We start from the raw sequence: 27,421 nt of genomic DNA on the forward strand, positions 1-27,421 counted from the left end.
CCTACAGACATTTCTCCTACAGGGTTGTTCACCATTAAATAAAACAGACAGACTAATCAATAAGAGGATGGATGGATGGATGGATGAATGGATGGGTGGATGGATGGATGAGTGGATGGATGGGTGGACGGGTGGATGAATGGATGGATGGATGGATGGGTGGATGGATGGGTGGATGGATGGATGAGTGGATGGATGGGTGGACGGGTGGATGAATGGATGGATGGGTGGATGGATGGATGGATGGATGAATGGGTGGGTGGACGGGTGGATGAATGGATGGATGATGGATGGATGGATGGATGGTAGGATGGATGGATGGATGGATGAATGGGTGAATGGATGGATGGATGAATGGGTGGGTGGACGGGTGGATGAATGGATGGATGATGGATGGATGGTAGGATGGATGGATTGATGGGTGGATGGGTGGATGGATGGATGGATAAATGGGTGGATGGATGGATGAATGGGTGGATGATGGATGGATGGTAGGATGGATGGGTGGATGGATGAATGGGTGGATGGATGGATGGATGGATGGGTGGATGATGGATGGGTGGATGGATGGATGGATGGATGGATGAATGGGTGGATGGATGGATGGATGGGTGGATGATGGATGGGTGGATGGATGGATGGATGGGTGGATGGATGGATAAATGGGTGGATGGATGGATGGATGGATGGGTGGATGGATGGATGGATTGATTGATTGATGGATGGGTGGATGGATGGATGGATAGATGGAGAAAAGCATTGCTCAATAAATTTGGTCTTGGAAGGATTTGATGTGATGTATGAGTTCTCTTCTGCGACACTGTTGAGAAGTCTTGAAAAACAAATACAAGACTATTGAATTCTTTCTTTCGTGCAGGATGTGCTGAGAACTTCTGCCGCATTATAATTAGAAACATCCCTTTCCGCCCACTGATACCCAAGCTTAACGTTGGAAGCCAAAAGGTGTCGGCGGTGGCATGGCGAAAAGTCCGCAGAGGGAACACTGACATTTCCAAATGTATTGTTAAATAAACTGGCAGCGCTGATGTTGGTGACAGCTCATCCATCTGTCTGTTCTCTGGCCCAGAGTGCACACCCACAGCCAAGCGCACTTTGATTTCCTGTCTGTGCCATGACGAATGGTGGCGCTTTGTGGGGGAGCTGTCAGGGCAGAATTCACAGCCACTCGTGGAGACCCACACATTTCTTTGTAACCGAACCCCCAAAAGGGCCTGACAGACCAATGCATGTGTTGCAGGTAATGGGCCTGTCTTAAAAAGCACACAGTAGCCCTTTTTATTACATCACTCTCTTGTACTGTAAATCCATTTCCTAAGCCAAACAACCTCCATCTGTCTCTCAGCCATAGACAAGTTTACTAATATGAATTATTCCCGTCTGTAAAGGGTTTTTGGATAACAGTCAGGGAACAACATCTACAACAAATCATGCCATTTTAAATCATTGCTGGTGGTTTTCAAAGGGGGTTATGAAATTTCACCTGCCAAGAATCAACAGATGGATTACCCTCCTTGAGTGCACATCCAGAAAATACCTCATGACTTTGTCAGATGAGCTCGGTTTTCTGTCCTGTGTTGACATTTTTATTGAAACAAAGTTTAGGGAACATTTTATTTCAATAGTCCACTTTAGACATTCTTAAGTAAGTAACTTTGCAACTACATGTCAACAAGCAGTCATTAGTGTATTAGTAGACTGTCTGCTTAATATCTTTATTTTGATGCTCCCTAACAGACATTCTAGAAGTAACTTTTCAAGCAATGTCAACTTATTCTACTAAACCAAACCCTAAACAACTAACAGTCTACAAATACTCGAATGAGAGTTAGTTGACTTGTAGTTGCATAGTTGAAGTTGAGATGGGACATATCGCAAAATTAGCCAATAGTAGGGCTGTAGTCAAGACCACCTTTGTCAAATCCAAGACCAGAACTAGTCGAGTCCAAGTCAAGACCGAGTCCAAACAGGTTTGAGTCCAAGACAAGACCGAGTCCGAAAAGGTTCGAGTCCGAGTCAAGACCAAGTCCAGTACAGGGGAAAAAATAGTATATGCATAACATTATCAAGACAGTAATTTTGGGTTATTATTTGTTGATATAAAAGCAAAAGTGTCACAACACACAGGATGTTTAAGTAGTAGCTAGTAAGATAGTAACTATAGTAACAGCATGAGAAGACGCGCTCCGCCGTAGTGAGCACTTGGTCGGTCTGACGTCATGCGTCTTTCCGGGTTGTGTGTGAACGCACTCACAGATCCCAGCAAATCACTGGCAGTGTGAATGAACCGAAATCAAACAATCCCGAGACAAATGCCGGGTCACAATATCCATGTATTTTCCCGAATCTCTGTGTGAAAGGGGCTCTAGTGGCATGTCCAAACTTTGGTATGAAGCCCTAAAATATACAAAAAAAAAATAAAAAAAAAAAAAAATGAAACAATGAAATAGACTAATTGAAAAAAAAATATTTAGATAAAAAATTCTAAAATCAAATAACCATGTGCTCTGGCATTCACTATTGTACATGTTTCACCAGTAGGGTTGGGGTATCGAGTATCGATTGGAACCAGGACTAACTTTTCATTTTTCCCGGAATCGTTCAAAAGTTAAAATTTCGATTCCTAGTTTCGATATTCACAGTCCGCCGACCAGAAGAAGAAACCGCCGAACAACACCAACGAAGAAGCGTCTACCGGAAGTGTTGGCATAACCGTGAGAAGTCAAACATGAGTAGCTTACGTCGGCGGTCCATAGTGTGGCTTCACTTTTCTAAAAATAACAAAATCTCGGCAAAATGCAAAATTTGTGACAAAAGGAGTATTTGTGACAGACGGAGTATTTCCTTCAGAAAGACCGTTGGTTAGCAAGGTTAGCTAAACTTTTTTGACCTTGCCTCTTAAAAGAATCGGAATCGAGAATCTTTAGGAACCGGAATCGAAACAAGGAATCGGAATCGGAATCAGAATCGTTCAAATTCAAACGATACCCAACCCTATTCACCAGTGACCTATTTTTCTCACAGGGCTCTTAACAGCATGAAACAGAATTATGTTTTCCCTGTATGTTACAAGGTGGCTAATATAGAACGACCAGAGGCATATATGGCTCAGGTGATTGGCTCAGAAAATCTGTCTGGAACTAAAGCAAAGGCAGCAGCATCCAGCCTACATATACACCAGCAGAGCAACGGGCTTTCAGATAGCTCTCCAGGTTTATTACAACTCCTTGAAATCAACTTAAGAGCAGCTACAGTTGTCTCTGCATATTAAGATAGAAATAAGACTTCTTTAATGTCAGAAAAATGTCCCACATCACCTTTAACCAAACCGAGCAGTATCTCTGATGTGCAGGGAAGCATTAGAAGCCCTTGATTGATAAAGGGAGAAGTCAGTCGGTGACATGAGCTTGTGGTCCTAACAGCCTGCACATGAAGAATCTCATATAAAAAAGCAGCTGAATCAAATTTACACAGGCATTAGTTTGATTAGGTGCTCATACAATGAAACCTTTCTTTCTACAATATTTAACAATGAGCTTACCAGGGAAATTCCAGAATGGAAGAAGAGAGAATTTTTAATTGGACTCCTGACAATTGATTTTAATCTTGTAAATCTCACATCTCGTCACTGTCCCTCTCTTTACGCCGGGCATCAGTGATGAAAACGCTCTGTACATTATCTGTGATGTCATCACAGCAGCTCTGTTGTGATTCTGGATGACAGCTCTGGCCTGGGAGGACGGCATAATTAAATCACGACTATAACACACACGCTGCTGGCTCACACAGACACACACACATCTCCGTATCACTTACGTCTTACCACAATTAAAGTAGTATAATAATGTGCATGTGTAGGCTGGATCTTTTAAAAGGCCATTAAAGGACAAGAGCGATGAGGGTTTTTCCATCACATTCCTATGGTGCTTGAAGGGTCGAGGCCTCATTCGAAGGCACATGCTTTCATCTGTAAATGACTCGGAGCCAAACAGATGGTAACACACATTGATCGATCAATATCTCACAGAGAACTTCAGTGGGGTCACGGATATCATTATCGAAATGAAAGGCCACCACACTGTAGCATCACAGCAATCAAAAGTTGTCATTCCATCCAGCTATTGAACAAAATCCTGTCGCTTAAATGGACAGTTCATCCAGAAAAGAAAATTCTGTCATTATTACTTACTCACCCTTATGTTATTCTAAAAATGTACGACTTGTACTTATAAAAGTATATGATGTAGGCTTATATAAAGAAATATGTAAAGAAATTCTTCAATGCAATGTAAGTCACATAAAAGTACATCAAAAGCATAAATGTATTACAGAGCGGGTGGGAAAATGTATATAGTGGCCTTGAATTCATTCGTTTCTCTTTTTAGTAAATCATGGCCACATTGTATTAATTCATTCCCTTGATATGTTAAATCAAACCGAAGGAACAAATAAGTTCATGATTTACTAAAATGAGGGAACAAATTAATAAGTCGTGGGAACGAACTCTTAACTTGTGTATATAATATGATACTCACTCACCTAAAGGATTATTAGGAACGCCATACTAATACTGTGTTTGACCCCCTTTCGCCTTCAGAACTGCCTTAATTCTACATGGCATTGATTCAACAAGGTGCTGGAAGCATTCTTTAGAAATGTTGGCCCATATTGATAGGATAGCATCTTGCAGTTGATGGAGATTTGTGGGATGCACATCCAGGGCACGAAGCTCCCGTTCCACCACATCCCAAAGATGCTCTATTGGGTTGAGATCTGGTGACTGTGGGGGCCATTTTAGTGCATTGAACTGATCATGTTTAAGAAATTTGAAATGATTCAAGCGTTGTGACGTGCATTATCCTGCAGGAAGTAGCCATCAGAGGATGGGGACATGTTGAACATTAAGGGATGGACATGGTCAGAAACAATGCTCAGGTAGGCCGTGGCATTTAAACGATGCACTAAGGGGCATAAAGTGTGCCAAGAAAACATCCCCCACACCATTACACCACCACCACCAGCCTGCACAGTGGTAACAAGGCATGATGGATCCATGTTCTCATTCTGCTTACGCCAAATTCTGACTCTACCATCCGAATGTCTCAACAGAAATCGAGACTCATCAGACCAGGCAACATTTTTCCAGTCTTCAACTGTCCAATTTTGGTGAGCTCTTGCAAATTGTCGCCTCTTTTTCCTATTTGTAGTGGAGATGAGTGGTACCCGGTGGGGTCTTCTGCTGTTGTAGCCCATCCGCCTCAAGGTTGTGCGTGTTGTGGCTTCACAAATGCTTTGCTGCATACCTCGGTTGTAACGAGTGGTTATTTCAGTCAAAGTTGCTCTTCTATCAGCTTGAATCAGTCGGCCCATTCTCCTCTGACCTCTAGCATCAACAAGGCATTTTCACCCACAGGACTGCCGCATACTGGATGTTTTTCCCTTTTCACTCCATTCTTTGTAAACCCTAGAAATGGTTGTGCTTGAAAATCCCAGTAACTGAGCAGATTGTGAAATACTCAGACCGGCCCGTCTGGCACAGACAACCATGCCACGCTCAAAATTGCTTAAATCACCTTTCTTTCCCATTCTGACATTCAGTTTGGAGTTCAGGAGATTGTCTTGACCAGGACCACACCACTAAATGCATTGAAGCAACAGAATCTGAACAGGTGTTCCTAAAAATCCTTTAGGTGAGTGTGTATATATATATATATATATATATATGTTTTGCACTTTTAATACAAGTGCATAAACTTTGGCATCACAGAAAATAATATATAGACATTTTTGTCCACAGTAAAAGTTAATGGGACCAATACAAAAAAAAAAAAAAAAATACTGCAGGAAGAAAATAATCCAATAGTCTTGTACTTGTTTTTCACATCAAATCCTTCCAAGACCAAATTATTTGAGAGATGTTTGTCTGTCTATCAAAAAAACATCACAAAGATTCATGTCAGAAATATCCTCTCATGTTGCCTGTAAAACATGAACGTAGAATTATTCATTGACATTGTGATGACTGATTTATCAGCCTCTGTAGCTGAACGTGATGCAAAAATCTCAGGCCCTCTGGTACAGTATTTCTAGTTTCCTCTTGGTGGTCCGAAGAACATAATTTATTTTAGGATTTCCCCTATACCTACATTGAGCTAGAGGACATGAAGCCCAAAATAAAGCTCAACCATTAACTGAGAGGATCTAAAGGATGTTTGATCCCTCAAACAAGACACCAGTTTCCTCCTAGTAACGTTTAGTGCTCTGAATGTCTCAGTTATACATGAGGATTTAAGCATCAGGGTGCCCGTAAATCTGCAGTATTACCGTGCTAAGATGCCACCGTGAGATGAAGTGTTAATGTCTGTAATATTATTTTATTATATCCTATCTTCTTAACTCAACCACCCTGACAAAAACCATTCACTGACAGCCATCTGCAAAACTTCCACATCAGCACACAAACGCAGTGCCATGTTTGACATGCCTCCCAGTGCCTTTTTAGGCCAGTTAGCTTATCAAATGAGTCACATTCTTACCCCTGACTCGAATCATGACTGTCCTCTTCATTAACTCTAGAACACACAGAGAAACGCCAGACAGACATGCACACACAAGCAACAAAACATGTGTGATGCATAACAGTAGGCATCGATGCGAATCCATGCACACAAAAGCATTGGTCCCTGAAACAAATCACTCACAGCATTAGAAGTAGAAGACAAGAACTTCATGACCCATGAGCTGCACAGTACAAGAATTCTGACATACACGATACAGCCCTAATAGCCATTCAAAGGAAAGGAAATTCACAAAGGAGGTCTCAACTGCTTCTCACAGAGAGATCTCTAAAATACACAAATTGTACTCTTATTTCTCTAGTCTGTCATCAGAAATCTTAAAAATTCCTCATTAAATTCTCTACATTTGTGATCCACATTTTTTTGTACCTATACAATCTTACATGTCTTAAATTTGATATCTTCAAATTAATTTTAGGAGAAACCTCTAAGACTAAGTTACAGTAAATGAGATCTCCCCTATGAACGAGCAACCCCTAAGCAATACAATTTTCCTCTGGGTTGTGAAGCATGCCCTCCATATTATGCTATAGATTTCCATAATAATGTCACAAGCTCTCCAGGGTCTCTCAGAGGAGTTGTTTCTGTCCTACACTCTATGTTTTCATCCCCCTGGGTGTTAAAGCACAGAAGCTTGTCTCTGAGAAATATGACTTATGTTTTTTTTTTATTAAGCAACTTTATAAGGACAGAATCAGAGGTGAACCTATATACGCATAGAAAAAAAATATGAGGTTATTTGGTTGCCCCTTTACCATAGTGTAAGTCATGTATAGGGATGCTCAACACTTGCCTTCTTTCAGGATGTGGGTGTAGATCATCCACAGCATGAGCAGGCAGCAGAGAGACGCGCCTCCGCCGGCACAGAGCGCCCGCATCCCCGACTGCATCCTCACTACGTCCCGCAGAAAACACTCCCGGACCCAGCCTAAAGCAAGTTCAAAGCAAACTCGGCTACTTCCATAGATTTTCACGGATATGTGGCCGGGATGCGATGAGACAAGTTAATCCGATGTGAATTTACGCGCAGTGGTTTCCATTTTACGCATCTCATTAAACATATTCAAATGTTTAATTTGAAGGGAGGGGCATTGAAAAGTAATTATTTAATTGTTATTTGATCAATTAAAAATGTAGCAATATAATGTGTAATACGATCGAAAATCAAAGCAAATGAAATTGATGGAGAACTCATTCAAGCAAAGTAAAATGAGTCATAATGTGGTCCGTTGGAAACTGCGCGAATCCTCTGCGGTCTGGAGAAGTAGCTATCCACACAGGGTGAAATGGTCAGTGGTACCAGTCCAGTGGTAACAGGTCCAGAATGTATACGGATGATGACTGTAGATGAGCTCGAGAGGGAGGTTCGTTTTTTGGGTCTTCAGAAAAGCGTCACTCCGACGTTCCCAAACCCGTCCGTGCAGTCATATCATACAGAATCTGTCCTGTGGAGTTACAGAGAACAGCAGTAAAGCATTTCGCGCACATTCTCCGTGATTCATGGCTGGATTTAAAGCTGAGTTCTCCCTCCTCCAGCAAGCGCGCGCACACAAACACACACGCGCGCGCGCACGCGCACACACAAACACAAATTTATATGTGGTGAGAAGGGATGGGGACCGTAAGGAATTTAACTATTCCGTTTCCTTAACGTTTCATTGAGTACTTTAAAGGAAGAAATGTTGGACAATAAAACTGTTCAGTTTGTGGTCCTAAAACTTATTTTCACACCAAATAGCCTCCTTCAGGAATTTCCTATGGGGTTGACATGGCTATCTGCCCAACAAATAATTTCACGTTTTTTACTTTACCAATTACCTAAGCTACTAGCCTACATTTCATAAGGACTCATTTAAATATTCGTTCGTGAAGAATCGCACTAGCTATACTTGTCGCGCTGGATGCGTCTAGATCCAGTGAAAAGAACCGGCTCTTTAGAATCGCTCCCTCGGGAATCGAAATAGGTCTGCTGTTGGTCGAGTCGTCTGGATTCGAGTCAATAAAAAGAATCGGTTCATTAGAGTCACTCCTTCGGGACTGCAGATGGATTGGTCTATCTTAAAGAGAGCAGAGCACCTATCATGGATTTTTGAAAATGACTGTTCAAGTAGTGCGGAATATAGCTTTAAGGGAATGAAAACATCCTGCAAAGATTTATATCTGAAAGTGCACCGAATATAAAGTTATGGTCTTTCAAAAGTGAGAGTCGACTCTGAGTCTATGAAATGAATTGGTTTTGAAACGAGTCATTAGCTGTTACGTCGTGACGTAGATACAAAAGATTAGCTCATTGGCCGCTCCCAACAACTGCGCGCAGACGGGTAAACTTGAAGTCTAGTCTAGAACACATCAAAAACTTCAGATGATAAGCGTCATGTCGAGAAGACGCTGTTCTACATTGCAAAGACAGTTCAGCCACCTTTTTTTTATTGCCCAGGGACAAGCATGTGAAGAATCAGTGGTTCATATTTGCAACGATACCACAACAGTATAGCCCGAACCTTGTGTTCTCATCATTTTTATGGCGAATCATTCAAAAACATAAGTGAATTCAAATGTGGATTCGCAAGCTGGTTGTTCCCGAAGGACGGCTCAGTATCCAGTGTATGGATCAGGTTCGTCCTCCTCCGAATCACAATCCAAGTAATATTAATAATGTTATGTTTTCTGTAGCATGCACAATATACTGTAGTTGTATTGTGTTGTGTACACTCTGCGCAGCTTCTAAGCGGGGTAAAGTTAGTTTTGTTTTTGATATTCACCAGACATTCTTTGAAAAATGGCAATTACCTCCTAAACGACTTAGCCAAATATGACTTCGCTCTATATAATAAGCACTGCCCCTCAAAACTGCCGCAATGTGAGTTTCGCCGGGAAAGCTCTCTCTTGACGGAGACGCGAGTAAGGGACCGTGTGGAAAGTGCACTTATTCTGACATGTTTGTTCAAACACTATATAAATTTTCAACACTTGACAAGCTATAATCCTGGTTATGGGCGTTGCGTTGCCGACAATCTCTGCCTACGGTTTACCAATAACAACTGACTGGGTCATTTGACCAATCGCCGCAGATTCGAGTCACTCAAAGGAGGTGTTTGGGAAAATGAATCGTCGAACGAATCATTTGGGAGTCGTTGAGCAAATCGGGTAAAAATAAATGCATATTATAAAAAAAACAAAGTGTTTTTTATCCTAGCCGCATGCATGTTAAACTGTTTTTGGCAACTCCCAAAACAAAATAGGAACATTTCAAATGCCATGATAGGAGCTCTTTAAATAATAATACTGAATGGCTGGTGTCTTGTTCATCCCACGAAATGTGTGCTTTCCATTTTGAAATGGATATTTTTAAACTAGCCTAAATCTTCTTCTTTTTTTAAAGAAAGGGTTTTGCCAATCAGAAAAAGCAAAGAAATGTCCAAAAATGTTAATATATTTACATAGCCATTTTAATAAAATGACAGGGAAGATAATTTTATGCTAATAGCTTTCTGCACACTTGAAATATCCAGGTTTCAAATATCAGTTGTTTACTGTTCATGGTAACAGGTTGACCTTCAGATCATTTCCTACAGACAGAAACAAAGCAAACTAACAAGGGATACAAAAGAAAAGACTTAATTGTCAATTGTTAATAAAATAAATTACAATAGCACTCTTTTCATAGTCATTGTTTACACAAAGCACACCTTTTGTGGAATGACCAAGCAATATTTGCAAAGTATTACAAAATCTTGTAACACACTATAGGGTAGTGACTGGAATTGCAACAACATAAGAGTCTAACATGAAATATGTATATGAATACCAGACAGGATTAGATAGAAAAATAAATAAATGGAATGACTTCTTTCATATTAGTGAATATATGCATAAAATATCAGCCCATAAAAAAAAAATCTTGTAATGCAATATGCATAGTGAGCATTAAACAACAACATTTCCATTGCTTTATTAAACAGGATCACAATCCATCAAACTTATCAGAATAATAAAGGAATTAGTATATGATTATGTAATACGGGTTTAAAAAATGTGTTATATACAACCATCCCACAAATAAGCATTACAAAGGAAAGATCATATATCACAAAGAGATTAACAGACACATACCTCAGGTGATTCATAGCAATATTGTACAAGCTGGAGTGATTGACATGAGAACGCTGCACAAAAACACACCACAAAAAATGTCAAATAGAGTCAAGTTCTTTTTTTCATTGCAAATTCTACTGTGCTCTCAGTGTGTTGTTTTTCCCTCTCACTCTCTCTCTCTCTCTCTCTCCCAAAATCTGCACGTCATTCCCTGGGAGATAAGACCAGGTACAGTTCTTCATCTCCATATTTTGGTATTCTGTACTGCACTGTGCTGTGCTGTGCTGTGCTGGTGTAAAATCCATTCCCATCTTTCAGTCACGCCAAACCACCATTAAACATGTTTTTCTCCTTTTGCTAATGGCATAAAAAAAAAAAAAAAAAAAAAAAAAAAAAAATCGCCATCCTTTGCCAGCAATGTGAAATAAAAAGAAACAAAACATTATTATTTACTCACCCTGTCTTTCCGAACCAGAACGAATGACTTCCTTTCATGGATCACAAAAGATGATATCTTGAAAAATGCGGCTCTTTTCTTTTCAAAGAATGACAAAAGGACAAAAAGACACCATATAAGTACTATATACGACTTATGGGATTATACATTTTCTCCTCTTTTGGACTCTTTTATTATACTTCTGTCCTATTTGGAGCTTGGCGGCCCTTAATATCTGTATACGGATCCCCTTAAAGGGACATGAAGAAAAAAAATAAGTTGGGAGGAAAAAATATTTGCCAAAGATTTTGCATATGTTTTGTGCAAAGAACACAAAGGTTTTGCGAGCAAATGAAGAGTTCAGATGCAAAAGCCTCTAAATACCATTTGAAATTTTCTTCTTTAATAATGATTTTTATCAAACTTGTATATTTAAGTTCAGTAATTTCACTTAAATAACAATTAATAGGTAATTATCATTGCCATTTAAGTGAAATCATTGAACTTAAATATACAAGCTTGATAAAAATGATCATTCTAGAAGAAAATTTCAAATGGCACTTAGAGGCTTTTGCATCTGAACTCTTCAAATGCAAACGCAAAGTCAGGGGAATGCAAAACATTTGTGAGAGAACGCAAAAATCACAGATTTTTTTTTCTCCAATCTAATATTTTCCCCCCTCAAACATTATTTCCCCTTAAGGCCTCATTATGCTTATAGGGGCTTCATACCTGAAGGTTTTTGGAAGTGGAAAAAAAACATTATTTTCGTGTGGGGAAAAAAAAGAAGAAGCTGTTTTAACATGAGTCAAAACATTATCTTTTACAGCTTTACAATAGTATAAGTGAGAACATGATGACAAAATCGTTTCGGTAAACTATTCTTCAAAGGAGTAGTTCACCAAAAAATGTATTCTCTCATAATTCTCATGCCATCCTACATGTTTACGGCTTTCTTTCGTCAGATAAAAAATTTCTAGGACAAAAATCCAGTCCATATGAATGCCACTGGATGGCATTTAAGAAACCACACACAGCGATCGTGACGGTAATCTATACCGTAGTGGATGAATAAATGTCTTCTCAAGGCAAACTATACGTGTGTAAGAAAAATGAACGTATTTGTAACTTTTTAAACTATAAATCATTGATTCTGGTCTACTGCCATTCACAAAAGGGACAAAAGTGCAATGTGAAGCTTGTGAGAAAAGTGGTGGCACTCTGAGCTTCTGCTATTCTCATGCAAACTTCACAAAGCATGTATGTTTATGTCAAGCTGAGCTTGTAAACGCGCCTATCGCTTCACTTCAGAAGACATTGATTCGCCCACTGGGCGACTACAGTCGCGATAGCTGTGTATGTTTTTCATGTGTCAACCAAGCAGCAGCCATTCACTTGCATTATATGGAGATACAATTAAAAAATGTGTTTATCTGAAAAAAGAAAGTCCAATACACCAGGGATGCCAAATTACTGGGTGAACAATCCCTTCAAGCACACTGAAAAACGTATTAATCATGCATCTTAAATGTCGATTCGATTTGACCTCTTCTAGGCAGTCTTCTTTGGGATGGGCTACAGAACAGTAAACAACAGATGACACCCAGGCTATATTTTAGAGAGCATCTGAGCTCAGAAACGTGACTAGAAGCCCTTAGAAAGCAATAATCTTAAACCAGCGCCACTCACTTCCTCTCAGAAGAGAGAGCATGCCAGAGAAAATGCAACAAAACGCTCAAACCTTGAAACATACCGTGCAAATATATCTAAACGCATTATCACACATCAACACAAATCTAATTTCATTTATTGTATTCTAGCCCTCTGTATGTGTGTGTCTGGCGCTTTGAAGTCAGTACACACGGGCCATCTGTGCGGCCAATAAAGTCCCTGTTTGTGGAGCACGCTGTCAGATTTAGCGCCCTGCTGATGCCTCTCCATCTTCTAAATGACCGTCGTTAAAAACTCCCCACTCATACAGAACCATATCAATAATTCAGACCCAGACCCTACAGCCAGCAGCCTCATTTGCAGGGTCCCGCATGGAAAATGCTCACGGTGAACGCGGACGTAATTATCTGATGTTGACGACAACTTTACCAATGATCTCACAAAGGTGACGCGGGTTATTCTTCAGGACGAGAGAGCGTGACGGCACAGGAAGACCTTTGACACCAAAGTCTATTAAAAAAGACCCTCTGTCATCGGCCCCTGGGCCGTTCATCCTTCATTTTAATGGTCTGAGAGTTGAAGCGCCTTCTTTAGCTATGTCACCACTCTGTCGCTCGGAGAGAACTGAGCCGATCCGGTGTCTCCGTGACAGATGTCTGCATGCCCATCCAAATGGAAATCACAGCATTTCATCCATGCAGAGGCAGCATATGGTTAGTGTTCGTGCGGTTAACTTTGCTTTTCATTATTAGCATCCTTTACCTCGCGCCTTGAAAGAAATACCACAATTTGGCTGTCCGTGGAACATCATTACTCTTGCAAGAGTGCGGTAAGAACAGACCCGACTCCACGGCGATCAATATTTATAACTGTGGCCGTGCCTTTGCATCTATTGTTTCGGTTTTATCACTTTCCGCCGTTCTGGTCCTCAGTTATGGTTTTGCAGAACTGCGCTGCCACAACACAGTCTGTGTGCTGACATTTTCTGCCAATTTGTAAGAAGTGGGAATAAATGCAATCCAATTACTGTATAAAAAACAATTATGTAGAAGTGCATAATGGATGTTATTAGTCCCTTCTGCAATGAATATATGAATATACAGTAGTATAAGTTGATGTCAGCCACACTCGTGATTCTCAACAAGGGGTACGTGGAGAGATTTCACTTTTGTTAAACCTATAAAAACAAAAATTAAGGCTGTCAAAAGTAGTAAGCACTATTAATCTCATTGCGATTAACTGCTTGATATGTTCAGTTGAATTTTTAGAGGAAAATCCATTAGTATTAATATTTTGTTAATTTATAAATGCATGAAAAATGGTTTACCACAGACAATACATTAATAAATATTATTATTAAAATATATTTATATTTGTTATAAAGAAATATATAATATATATGTTATAAACCACATTTCTATTAAATGGGAGATTGCTATAAATATGCTATATATATATATATATATATACACAGTATATATACTGTATATATATATATATATATATATATATATATATATATATATATATTCTAAATATAAATATATTGTGAATATAAATATACTTATTTTTCAATTATGTCAAATCAATTAATTCCATCTACCATAAATTTGTATATATATTGTATACATATAAAATATGTGCACACATTATATATATATATATATATATATATATATATATATATATATATATATATATATATATATAAACATTTATGTTAGATGTGATTAATCGTGATTAATCAATTTGACAGCACGGAGATAAATATAATAAAATAATATCTTTACTGAGCAACAAAATTGTTAAGTTTAATCATTGTATGCTTATGTTGAATGTTCATTCCAATCATATTTGAGAAACAGATAAACTTTAGGATCAAATCTAAGAAAACTTGTCATCAGCCCAGCACAAAAATAGGTTGAGATGCAAATTGGATTTGATTAGCGAGATTCTGAATTGGCCATCTGTGTTTGCAATTATAAGAATGACAATTTAGGATTTATAACACATTCATATTACTTTATGAGCAAGGTCTGTGACTGAGAATTATTACTTTCATAAATGGACGATAATATGACAACAGGATCCCATGATCTGTAATTTGGAGGCATCCAGACTGTCAGCACTGACAAACAGAACACAACTTCAAAGGTCAAATCAACTTGATCAAATAAAACTCAAATGACTGGATGTTGTTATAAAGTCATCAATAATATATATATTTTATTAATAAGCAACTAACCAAAATGCCAAGACATTTAGACGAAAGAAAAAATGTTTTATTGCAGTCACATCCGCATTTGGATGAAGCTGTGGAATAACTTCTGTGGTGTTTCTCATTCCAAATAATGCTGAGAAGAATAAAAACAAACAGAAATGCTGTAAAACTAAGCGCACGATAAACAGAAATAAAGTGACGAGGTCCATTTTAAAGGAGTAGTTCACTTTTAAAAAACTTTTGCTGATAATTTACTCACCCCCATGTCATCCAAGATATCCAACTCTTTCTTTCAACAGGTGAAAAGAAATTAAGGTTTTTGATGAAAATATTTCAGGATTTTTCTCCATATAATGGACTTCAATGGGAACCAAACGGTTCAAGGTCCAAAAAGACAGTTTCAGTGCAAACTGTTCAAAGGGCTTTAAACGACTCCAGACAATGAATAAGGTCTTATCAAGTGAAACGATTGCTCATTTAAAAAAATTAATAAAAAAAAATTAAGTTTTATATGCTCAAATGTTCATCTTGCTCTATTCTGTGATGTACGTTCCTGTTCGAACTCGTTCATCAAAATGAACAAATCTTTTTTCGTGTTATTTGGTTGATTCAACAAACGAAATGAACGAATTGATTTTGATGAACGAGTTCAAACAGGAGAGTCACGAACGCGCATCACAGAACAGGGCGACCATTTGAGCTTATAAAACGTAAACTTCGATCGTTTCGCTTGATAAGACCCTTATTCATCGTCTGAAATCGTTTAAAGCCCTTTAAACAGTTTGCAGTTTGTACTGAAACTGTCTTTCGGACCTTGAACCTTTGGTTCCCATTGAAGTCCATTATATGGAGAAAGATCCTGGAATGTTTTCATCAAAAAACTTAATTTCTTTTCGACTGAAGAAAGAAAGACATGGACATCTTGGATGACATGGGGGTGAGTAAATTATCAGCAAAAGTTTTTTTAAAAGTGAACTACTCCTTTAACAGCCAAAAGGAATACAACAAATTTCAGATGTTAAAAAAACGTTATGCTTTACATCACGCTAAATTCTATCAGATGAGATTTCTGTTAATGACAGACCATAACATGCATTTTGAGGATGGCATTATGGGCAATCACTTGTGTTTCTTATCTCACGCCTGTTAATGACAGTGTTCGTTAAAACAGCAAAATTGCCTCTGTCAAGTGCTTCTTTCATTGGAAATGAGCTCTTTATCAGAACCTGCAGCCAGAGGAGACATCATACATCAGCCTCTCTGCTTTATCGTATTTTCAATTCTTCCCTCTAATGGAGTTATCTGCAATTTCTCCGCTATCAGCCCCGAACAGTGGAACCGAGCTGGTTTGAGCAATGTGGTTTGATTTGCATTGTTTAATAGCTTTTTTTTTCTTCTTACACTTCCAATGATTAGTGAACGTACTTTGCGGACAATGGCCGACCAATCATTAATCATCTTGTGCTCGTTTTTGCGGAAGTGTTGGGAGTGAATAATCTGGGAGTGAATAATTACAGCTGCATTAATAGCAGTAAATAGGAAGTTCTTTACAGAAGAAAGAAACGCTCGACACATCAAAAGCTCCAGAACGTGGCGAGATCTGCTCATTAAAATGGAGCGATTCAGTCTTCTGTGATAATAACTGATAAACGGTCAAATCTCTCGCTTATTTTCTCCAAATCACAGGGGGTGAAAGGAGCCGTGTGGCCGGCTCTCAAGGTCACATGGTGCTATTGGAGTTGAGATGAAGTTAAAAAAAAAAAAAAATCAGGTAATGAAATGATCAAAAAGCCATTATGGTGATACACCTCAATGACCAGGTCTTATATTTACTAAACTCTAATGTCAAGCTCCGAAGAATACTTACTGTCCCAAACAATGAAAAAAAAAATAAAAATCTTCTTCAGTACAACCATGGGGAGAGCTCAAAGCCCGAACTCAATTTAAACTGTAAAATAACAGCAAGTGTACATGAAGATTCACATAGGCTTACATAGGGATGTGTAATATGGTTTCAATTATATTCATATTGTTTGGGGCATATATTCTTCAAATAGGTCACATAAATTAAATAAAATATTTTCTTTATATTTCACACAACATAACACAATAAAAAAATAAAAAAAATTTATACATAAATTCAAATAAAACTAAATGGTAACACTTTACTTGAATGGTTGTGCATAAGACTAACATGACACCTTCATAATCATGACATGACACATGCATGTTTTATGTATGTTTATGGCAACTGTCATTAAGTGTCATTCGCTCAGTTATGACATTTTTTGCAAATATGACATTGTTTGAGATGACACCTTGACATAAACCAAAACATCATAACCTGTCAAGAGTCTTTGTCATGACTCATGACAACTTGATATTACTAAGACATAAACATGACATAGCATAATAATTATCAAACTTAAACCACCTAGCTTTATTGGTTAACATTATATTAAACTGTCAGCTGATTGCTTTTGACATTGGATGTCATGAAGCCATTATAAATTTTTAACGACAAATTCAATTAGTACCACTATAGTTGAGGTCACGAAAAATATTCACGACACAGTTATAATGGCCTAAAAAATGTCAAAGCCAACCACATGACATTTTAAATGTCAAGTTGTCATGATAGGTTATGATGTTATGGTTTATGTCAAGATGTCATCACAAACAATGTCATATTTGCATTCAAAATGTCATTATTGAGAGAAAGACACTTAAACATGCATAAACCCTATTTCATGTTCAAGACATACGTCATGTCATGGTTATGAAGGTGAAATGTCGGTCTTATGCACACCCCTTCAAGTAAAGTGTTACCAATTAAATACTACAGGGCATACATTTTTGTAATCAAAATTTTTTTGACTGAGCAAACGATTTCAGTACATTTCAATAATATAGTATAATTAATATAATATAACATAATCCCAAAACTGATTTGTAAAACGGTTTGTACAATCAACATTTGAGCAATTTTGCAACTTGCCTTAATTGCTTTTTCAAACAGGACTCACCTACTGCTTCTGCCTCGAATATTAATGTTGAAAAAGCAATACGGCAAAAGTTCTCTTGAGGATGTAAATGTTCTAAAGAAAAATGATTAAAAATGCACAATATTTGTTATCACGAAAACAACCTTGTAAATATATTTTCCACTTCTGGTGCATACAGTATACCTGCTGATTCCACAGCCACCTCCAAAACAGCACAACAGGTTTCCGTGTCTTTGTTTTAAATTGAATTGTTGTTATCAGAAGGTCTGGTTGTAGGCACCTCTTGTTTACTTAGCTTTAATGGTTTTAAGGCCTGAAGCGGCGCACGGACTACATTGCTTTCCGGAATCTGCTGGAACAACACATTTTCGATGAAGGTTTTTAAACAACAATACACAACAACAACAACATCCGGGAGTTTAGCAACTCAAACATTATAAACGCAACATTCCATCTCTGAGGAAAACTGTGAATACAACGGTAGGCGAAATGATTCCTGTGCGAGACCACACACATTTATGCTAATGTATTTCAGGTAAAACTGTTTCCACTCTCTCTCCCTCCGCGTCTATTTCCTTACATCTTTATGTTTTCTTTACATCTTTAAAACAAGCTGATCTAGATACTCCTACACGACATGGAGCATCCAACATGGGCCATGCACAAATGTTCTGTGTGATCCTGTGGTATTTCTATTCCAACGTGGCCACTGAAATAGCATCGATGGTCTTTGTAGGGGAAACAAGAGCTAGCTTCCTCCAGACGACATCAAACCCACATTTCATCTTCTCTAGACTTCACCTCGAATGAAAAACAATTGCAGCTGAAAATATATATACAGAAATGCTAATGCTGCTTTCAATCTGTTATTGCTCTGGTGATTAGCAAGTCCAAAGCATAAGACCAAGCTTCTATTCTATAAAGAAATCATCTTTTTTAGATATATTTAGAAAATAAGAACATGTGAAATGGACATGAATAAATGAGATATTCCACACCAAAAACATCTTGTACTTTAATGGAAGCAAGGAAATCTTATTTCCCATTGTCAATATGAAAAATTTGCATTAGAATTTTCACTCTTGAAAATGTTTTCACAGAGATGCCATCTTTCAGTGGTCAGTTCTTAAATTATGCATTTTTCTTAGTGTGAAGAACATTTAATAATCTAAAAATCTGATTTCCACTATAAAGAACCTTTTGAGCAATGGAAAGGTTCAGTGAATGTTCTTCATGAAATCATCAATGCCAATAAAGAACATGTATTTTTTCACTTCAGTGGGAACCAAACGGTTCAAAGTCCAAAAGACAGTTTCAGTGCAAACTGTTCAAAGGGCTTTAAATGATTCCAGACGATGAATAAGGGTCTTATCAAGCGAAACGATCGCTCATTTAAAAAATAAACAAAAAAGTTTAAGTTTTATAAGCTCTAATGGTCGCCTTGCTCTGTTCTGTGACGCACGTTTTGACTCTCCTGTTCAAACTCGTTCATCAAAATGAACTAATCTTTTTCCGAGTCATTTGGTTCATTAAACGAACAAAACAAACGAATTGACTCGAAAAAAGATTCGTTCATTTTGATGAACAAGTTCGAACAGGAGAGTTACGAACATGCGTCACAGAGCAAAGCGACCATTTGAGCTTATAAAACTTAAACTTTGCTATTTATTTATTAAATGAGCGATCGTTTCGCTTGATAAGGCCCTTATTTATCATCTGGAATCGTTTAAAGCCCTTTGAACAGGACCTTGAACCGTTTGGTTACCATTGAAGTCCATTATATGGAGAAAAATGCTGGAATGTTTATCAAAAACCTTAATTTCTTTTTGACTGAAGAAAGAAAGACATGGATATCTTGGATGACATGGGGATGAGTAAATTATCAGCAAATGTTTTTTTCAAAAGTGAAAAATCCAAAAATCCAAAACTTTGGAAGCCAAAAGTTTTATAATATTTTTAATCCCAGATTTTCAATGTGGCTTTTTGAAACCCACTATTTTCTGTCTACAAAAGGTAAATTGTTGTAAAAATTCTAACTGTACCCATCAGAAAACGTCACTTAGCATGATTTAGAAACACTTTTCCTCATGGGGACCAAAAAAAGGACAAGATTTTGGATATTGCCATCTTTCTGGGGACATTCTGTTTCCATAAGGTAGGGTTTACACACCCCCAAACACACACACACACACACACAAGGTGCAGTCAGACTTCTTAATTGTGTCGGCAGTCAGTTCCTAGATCCAACAGTTAAAGACATATGGCATAAAACAGGAATAAATGAACATCAACTCTACTCACACGTCAGCTGAGCATCTATGAAAGAGAAAGACTGAGATATTCAGATCCATGTGCGGCCAGACAGGAAATTAAAAGAGCTCTTAATCAACTCTGCTTTGAGATCTTTGTATTCTTCCATGAAATGCAAATCTGAAAATAACACATCCCTTTTCCACAAATGTTTCTGTAAAATAGAAAAGATTATTGTTTGCTTCATACTAAGTACATTTGACGGCATGTACTGTATCTAACACTCTCAAAGTGAAACCAATGACTCACATTCCTGGTTTTATCATAAACAATTCAACAGAAAAAAAAAAAAAAAAAAAAAAAAAAAAAAACTTAATAGCCGTCTAACTTTCCTGTTCAGTTGATGAATGTAACAGACAAATAGATATCCTTCAAAGGTTTTGGGGTTAGTAAGATTTTTTTTTGTTTTTGAAAAGACTCTAGGCTGCATTTATTTGATCAAATGTGCAGTGACAACATTAATATTGTGAAATATTACAGCCCATTCTCACTCCCAAGGCGTCACCTAACTTTAGGCGCCCTTTAGCGTCCGTTAGATGACGCCCTAGGATCGCGTGTACCCTACCCCCACCCCACACCTAAACCTAACCGCGTCCTCTAACAGACGCTTTCCTTTAGCGTCAGTTAGATGACGCCGTAGGATCGCGTCATGTAAGTGACGCTAAAGGGCGCCTAAAACGTCAAATATTGAAGCATGGTCAAAGGTGACGCCTTGGGGTGAGAATGCGTTGAATATTATTACAATTTAAAATAACTGTTTTATAAATAACTGAATATATTTTAAAATGTAATGTATTCTGGTGATCAAAACTGTGTATTTTCAGCATCATTAATACAGTCTTCAGTGTCACATGATCCTTCAGAAATCAGTCTAATGATGATTTGATGCTCAAGAAACATTCATTATTATCAATGTTGAAAACAGTTGTGCTGCTGCTTCACATTTTTGTGGAAACTGTGAAACTTTTTTTCAGGATTCTTTGATGAAGAGAAAGTTCAAAAGAAGAGAGTTTATATCTTTATGTCTTTTGTAACATTATTATGTCTATACTGTCACTTTTGATCTCATTTAAGTCTTTGCTGAATAAAAGTATTACGTTCTTCAAAAAATAAAATTGTTAAATTCTTACTGACCCCAACATTATGACCGGTCGTCCATTTAGACAACATTTTATCACACATTCACATACAGATCATCTCTCTTTGGGTAATGAAACCCAACTTTTCAAGATTTTTTTGTAACAGATCATTTGTATTAAAATAAAAATACATTCTATCCCCAAACTGAAATCCAGCCTTAAAGCTCACACACAATCATGTTGCACCAAGTGCTGATGTCTCTGGAACATTATGAAACAGCGATAGAACATTTTGCAAGAGATTTTAATATTTGTGCTAGTGAGATTAACGCAACAATTGTACTCTTAACTGAGTCACTGAATACTTAAAAAAAATAGGCTGTCACTGCTCCCCGGAGAGAAAAAATGGGTTTTAACTTTCAACTTCCTGTGAACCCAACTAAACAGAGGAGACGGAAGACATGACAAATAACGTGATGGCTAAAAAGCGCTGGAGAGGAGCTCAAAGATACAGCAACAATAGCTAATCACATGTGACATTAATAACTTTTTAACCTCAATATAAGCATTGTCGACCAAGTTCACTTAAACTGTGTCCATTTTACTACATTTTCACACACATCCAGATATGTAAGCATATTGTTTAAACTATCATCTCTAATAGTCATTTCATCTGTACTAAAACTTTCCCACAAAAGTTTAAAAGTATATTTGATGCTTCTGTCATGAAAACATGGTAAATCAAGGTTTCAAAGTTGTCAAATCAAAGGTTTAATGCTGCTCATCTGTGGAAAAGGGAATAAAATGTTCCTTACTGTGAAACAAACATTTACCATGAGACCGGCAACAATGAACAAAAGACAAGAGTAGATTCAATACACACGCACGCGTTGGGTTTCAATGTTTTGTAGGGACATTCCTTAGAGACATCATGATTTGTATAGGCTACTGTACAAACTGCATTTTCTATACCCCTTAAAAATTGCAATGACGTTGCTGCCTGGTCCACTCCAGGAAGAAACCTCTCGGATTTCATCTAATATCATCAAATATCTTACTTTTGTGTTTATCTTACGGGTTTGGAGTGACATGAGGATGAGTAATTAATGACAGAATTTTCATTTTTGGGTGAACTATCCCTTTAAACATTATAATATGTCAAGTGTGGTCTCAGCGCTGATCCCAGAAGACACTAACAGTCTATTTTTCTCTCTTAAACACACAGACACACACACATTCCTGCACAGGCTGGTCTCTATGGATACCTCCCAAAGTAAACGGTTTGGTCTCTACGTCTAACACGCACAGACAGCCTTAAAATTGTTTAGTGCTGCTCATGGAAGGAGTTCAAGCGTGCCCTGATCTGCAGAGAAAAGCACATATACTGTCCTCGCTTCACCTACAGATCATCATGCACGATGCTCACGGAGGAAGAATCACCCACGTTCAGCAATGCATGTATGCCATTGTGTGCTGCTAGTGGTTTTGCTTATACTTTGGGTTTTGTGATAATCTTCCCACCATGTTTTAATCTTCCCACAATGTTTTGACATTTAAAAAGAAAGAAACTTTTTTGTTTTTTCAAAAAGAGAAAATTCAAATACATATTTTTGCTTTGTTTAGGATCATAACTATTCGCATTGACATTATTTTCATAATGATTGAGAACCCTGATTGAGATGATTACCCTATTGCAAAGAAAAAAAATTGAAATAATTTATAAATAAATAATAATATTAATTGCAATAAATAACTATTCATATTATTAAAATAAATAATATTAACATTTGTATGCATTGTGATTTTATCAATAGCACATCACCCTAATGCAAAAAGTAAATGCCTAATGCCTAAACTAATTTTATATATATATATATATATATATATATAATAAAAATATTATATATATATATATATATATATATATATATATATATATATGAAGAGTTCAGATGCAAAAGCCTCTAAATGCCATTTGAAATTTTCCTCTTTAATGATCATTTTTATCAAACTTTTATATTTAAGTTCAGTAATTTCACTTAAATAACAATTAATATGTAATTATCATTGCCATTTAAGTGAAATCACTGAACTTAAATATACAAGCTTGATAAAAATGATCATTCTAGAAGAAAATTTCAAATGGCATTTAGAGGCTTTTGCATCTGAACTCTTCATATATATAATAAAAAATATTATATATATATCATTAATCACACTTGATTTTAAGATAAAATTACTACCTATTACTGTATTTTACAGTAACAATACAGAATTACAGTGGTAATAATCTAATGAGAATATATATTTGTTTATTGTATGTCTGCCATTAAAATAACATCATAAAAGGAAATAAAGAATAATAGGCTAAATAAAAAAGGTAATTTATAACTATTTAAATGCCCACAAAACTGTTATATTCTTGAACAGCCAGCATTAAATCTAAACCATATTTATGATGTAAAATATAGGCTAATAAGGGTTTTCAAGGTGTGTGCTATTAATGTTGACTGTTGTCTGAAGCCCTGGGATAGACATTTTGGTGTAATTCACAACACAGAAACAGACACAGTTCTTGCATAATGCAGTCCTATTATCTCATGCATTTGCCATGTTGTTGTTTGCAGTGAACGCTCCCCTGAGTAACACCACAACATCGCTCCGTACCAGGAGAATTTACAAACATCCATCTTCTGGACAAAGATTAACGCCGAAACTGTACCACCACATCTGACCCTCACACAGTCAGGCCCGTCTCTTCAGAGCATCCAAACCAATACCCCCCAAAACTGCAGGTCAGTCTGGAGAGCAGAGCACATAAAAGATGCAGCCCAGAGCTTGTGTGGAATTGTCAGATTGTCAGGAGGTGGAGCGAGCGAGAGAACGGCTGTCTCTGTCGTTTTCACTAATGCAGCTTCACCCTGACAGCGGAAGGAATGTTCCCCGGCTCACGGCCAACTCAAAACGCAGGTAGCACAGAGCAAAACATCCATTTTTCATTGGGATGTTTTCCCAGGAAGCCTGAAGACGCTCTCCACAAATCTGCCCCTACCGGGAAATCGTGCGTTTTGCGAGTGGCCTGTGCGGACAGAATCGAATTTGAATACAAATTGATTTTGGTTTCCCACGGACAGCAGTTCTGAGAGTAGATAAAAAGAGTGATAAAGACAGAGTTTGGTCTCAGAGCAATTTTCATCCACTATGAATGCACTCGGGCTAGCTTTCTGACATCGCCTCATATTTAAAACATAGGTTAAAGTTGGTACAAGCTGTTAAGCCTGGATCCTCGGCACTTATGGTGAACGTCGCGCTTCTTGCTCTCGAACAAGCGCTCCTGGGAGCGTCCCGCCGTGTGATACATTGCTGCTTTCCAACGGCTGCCTTTGAGATACTGTTTTAGGTAAAGCTTTGGCTCTGTTAGAGCAACGCCGATAAGAGATGGCTATCACGCCGCTCTGCGTGAATGATGAATACACACCATCAGAACCTCACATGTAGGCTAGTCGGTTCTCCAAGCTCTGCGCACACAAGCCAAAGCCCTAACCACACACATCAAACCCTCCTCCAAATATTGTTCATCTCAATTCAGTATAAAGCAGATTATCACCCCGGTGCCTATAGAGCCTTGCAGAACTGTGGGGGGAAAGGCATCTGTTGCCAGAACAAGGGTATACAGATATAGACATTTAAATGACTGAAATAATGTTAATAAAGGCTACCAACCTACTGAAGTATAGTATTAAAATGTGTTTTGTATCTTTATAATACACTGACAAACATCAAAAATACAGCTGTAATGAGAATGCCACGTTCACTACATAGGTTGATACCAAGAAAGTCTGAACATCATCTGTGCTTGTCTAATCAATCAGTGTTTGATTTTTTTTTATTGTAATATAATAAAATATAAATATTTTTTAAATATTAAAAATTAAAAATTTTAAATCAATATTTTTTGGGGCCTAAATTTCTTCAAATAGGTCAAATAAATAAAAACTACTGTTTTTATTGTTTACTGAAAATAATCAAAAATATTAATCAAAAATATTAATATATTTTTAATAATTTATGTGCCTAACATTCTTCAAATAAGTCAAATATATAGAATGAACATGTTGGGAAATCTTTTCTTACATTTGTTTATAATATACTGTATGTAATGTAATGTAAAGAAATATAAATTATTCAAATTATATTAATATTTTTGGGGCCTAACATTCTTCAAATAGATCAAATAACTGTAAATCTATCAGTCAATTTTTGTATAATATATCCAGTATAATGTAATCTGAAGTATCACACAGAATTCTGCGAATGGAAAATTGTTTTGACGTTATTTTTCTCCTCTAAAAACTGTACATTTAACATGTCCTGTAAGATTAGTTTTTCACCGTACAGGTAAAACTCGAAAAATTTGAATATCGTGCAAATGTTCATTTATTTCAGTAATTCAACTTAAAAGGTGAAACTACTGTACATTTTAAAGACTCATTACAGGCAAAGTGAGATATTTCAAGCCTTTGTTTGTTATAATTTTGATGATTATGGCTTACAGCTATGAAAACCCCAAATTCAAAATTAGAATATTGTGAAAAGGTTTTCATAGCTGTAAGCCATATAATCATCGAAATTATAACAAATAAAGGCTTGAAATATCTCACTTTGCAAGTTACGGGTCTATATAACACATTAGTTTCACATTTTAAGTTAAATTACTGAAATAAATGGAAATGAATGAACTTTTCACCTGAGTTTCACCTATAGCTAGGGGATTTAACATATTAACACATTTTTGTATCGGGCTATAGCATGTTTACAGACTTTTTACTATTTAAAAACATTTAACTTTAGATTGTGCGTCTCTTCTTAAAATGTGCAGGTTTTCCCGCTCTCATTAACTTGCATTCCCCTCATGTGTTGCTCTCTGGGGACAGAAACTGTGTCTTCCACTTTTGAGAAGTGCTACCTGTACAGACTTTGGTTTCACAATAGTAGCTATTCGAGACACACTTCCCCTTTGTCTGCTCTCTGGGCTCGTGCTTCTTTTGTTCTGGAAAGTTCTTCGCATTCACATCGGGCTTGTGAGTGATAGCACTGCGAGACGCCCTCGGTTGCAACAGACCCGAACATGTCCCTGGAACGACAGCGAGGAGTGATTAGCGACAACCGTGTGATGTTTATACTTTCCTGAGACTTTTGGTCTACTGTTTTATTTTTCCTTTCTATTATTCCAAGCTTAACGGTCTTTAAAAAACCCGAAATCGAGTTGCAGAGAAATGAAAAAGGAGTCTATGATCAAATCTCACCATTATCCTCCTCTGACAGGGCGAATACCAGCTCACAAAATGAATAGTGTGGGGTTGCTAAGCAACGTGCAGATCCTGACGATAACCACGTACTGTAACATGAAGAGAGAGCCTGAAGTCTGATCACATGACTGTGACCCGAGCACGAAATCATAAAGTGCAGCTATCGACTACTAAATTATGTGGACAGGAGCCTTACGACGGATTTCAAACTATCTTATTTGTCAGCAAGGTTTTGCTCGCTGGATGCCGCATACTGATTGTCCACTTAAAGCAGCTGGAAATTACATAGAGCAGAAACCACAAAAGGAGCACTGTGTGGGAGAATTCAGTTTACGGTCTGGTAGGTCAGAATCAGACACTTTAAATCCTTCATATTAATTATTTTGGCCTTTTTGCCGCTTCGTGGAAGATTTGAAGTTGCGAGCCAGATTCAAACTTGTGGCACCAAGGCTCAACGTATCAGAGGGTGACTGTGATAATTGGTACCGTCAAACTGCTTTCCTACCAATCGCAAATATTTTGTGTGTATGTTTTGAACATGAATGGGTTTGTTAACACTTTAACCCTTGTGCTGCATTAGATTTTTAACACCGTTGAGTGCATTAAGGACCAAAAATGGCCACATATTAAACATTGCCTAAAATATTATATATTATTATTATTTTCCACTTTTACCAAGTTAAATCTTTTAACCAGCAT

At 37.4% G+C, this 27,421-nt stretch overlaps 1 protein-coding gene across 1 annotated transcript in view; it reads right to left on the reverse strand.

Annotated features, from left to right (window-relative positions):
- Nucleotides 1-8,164, reverse strand: part of tafa5l (TAFA chemokine like family member 5, like) — a 53,659-nt gene extending 45,495 nt beyond the window's left edge. The window contains exon 1 of the mRNA XM_039665380.2: nt 7,390-8,164. Coding sequence (XP_039521314.1) covers nt 7,390-7,486 — 97 coding nt within the window. The 5' untranslated portion in view covers nt 7,487-8,164. The remainder of the gene's footprint in view (nt 1-7,389) is intronic.
- Between the last annotated feature and the right edge of the window lie 19,257 nt (nt 8,165-27,421).

The sequence above is a fragment of the Pimephales promelas genome, chromosome 14, assembly GCF_988280905.1.
Source record: "Pimephales promelas chromosome 14, fPimPro1.hap1.1, whole genome shotgun sequence".
Lineage (NCBI taxonomy): Eukaryota > Metazoa > Chordata > Actinopteri > Cypriniformes > Leuciscidae > Pimephales > Pimephales promelas.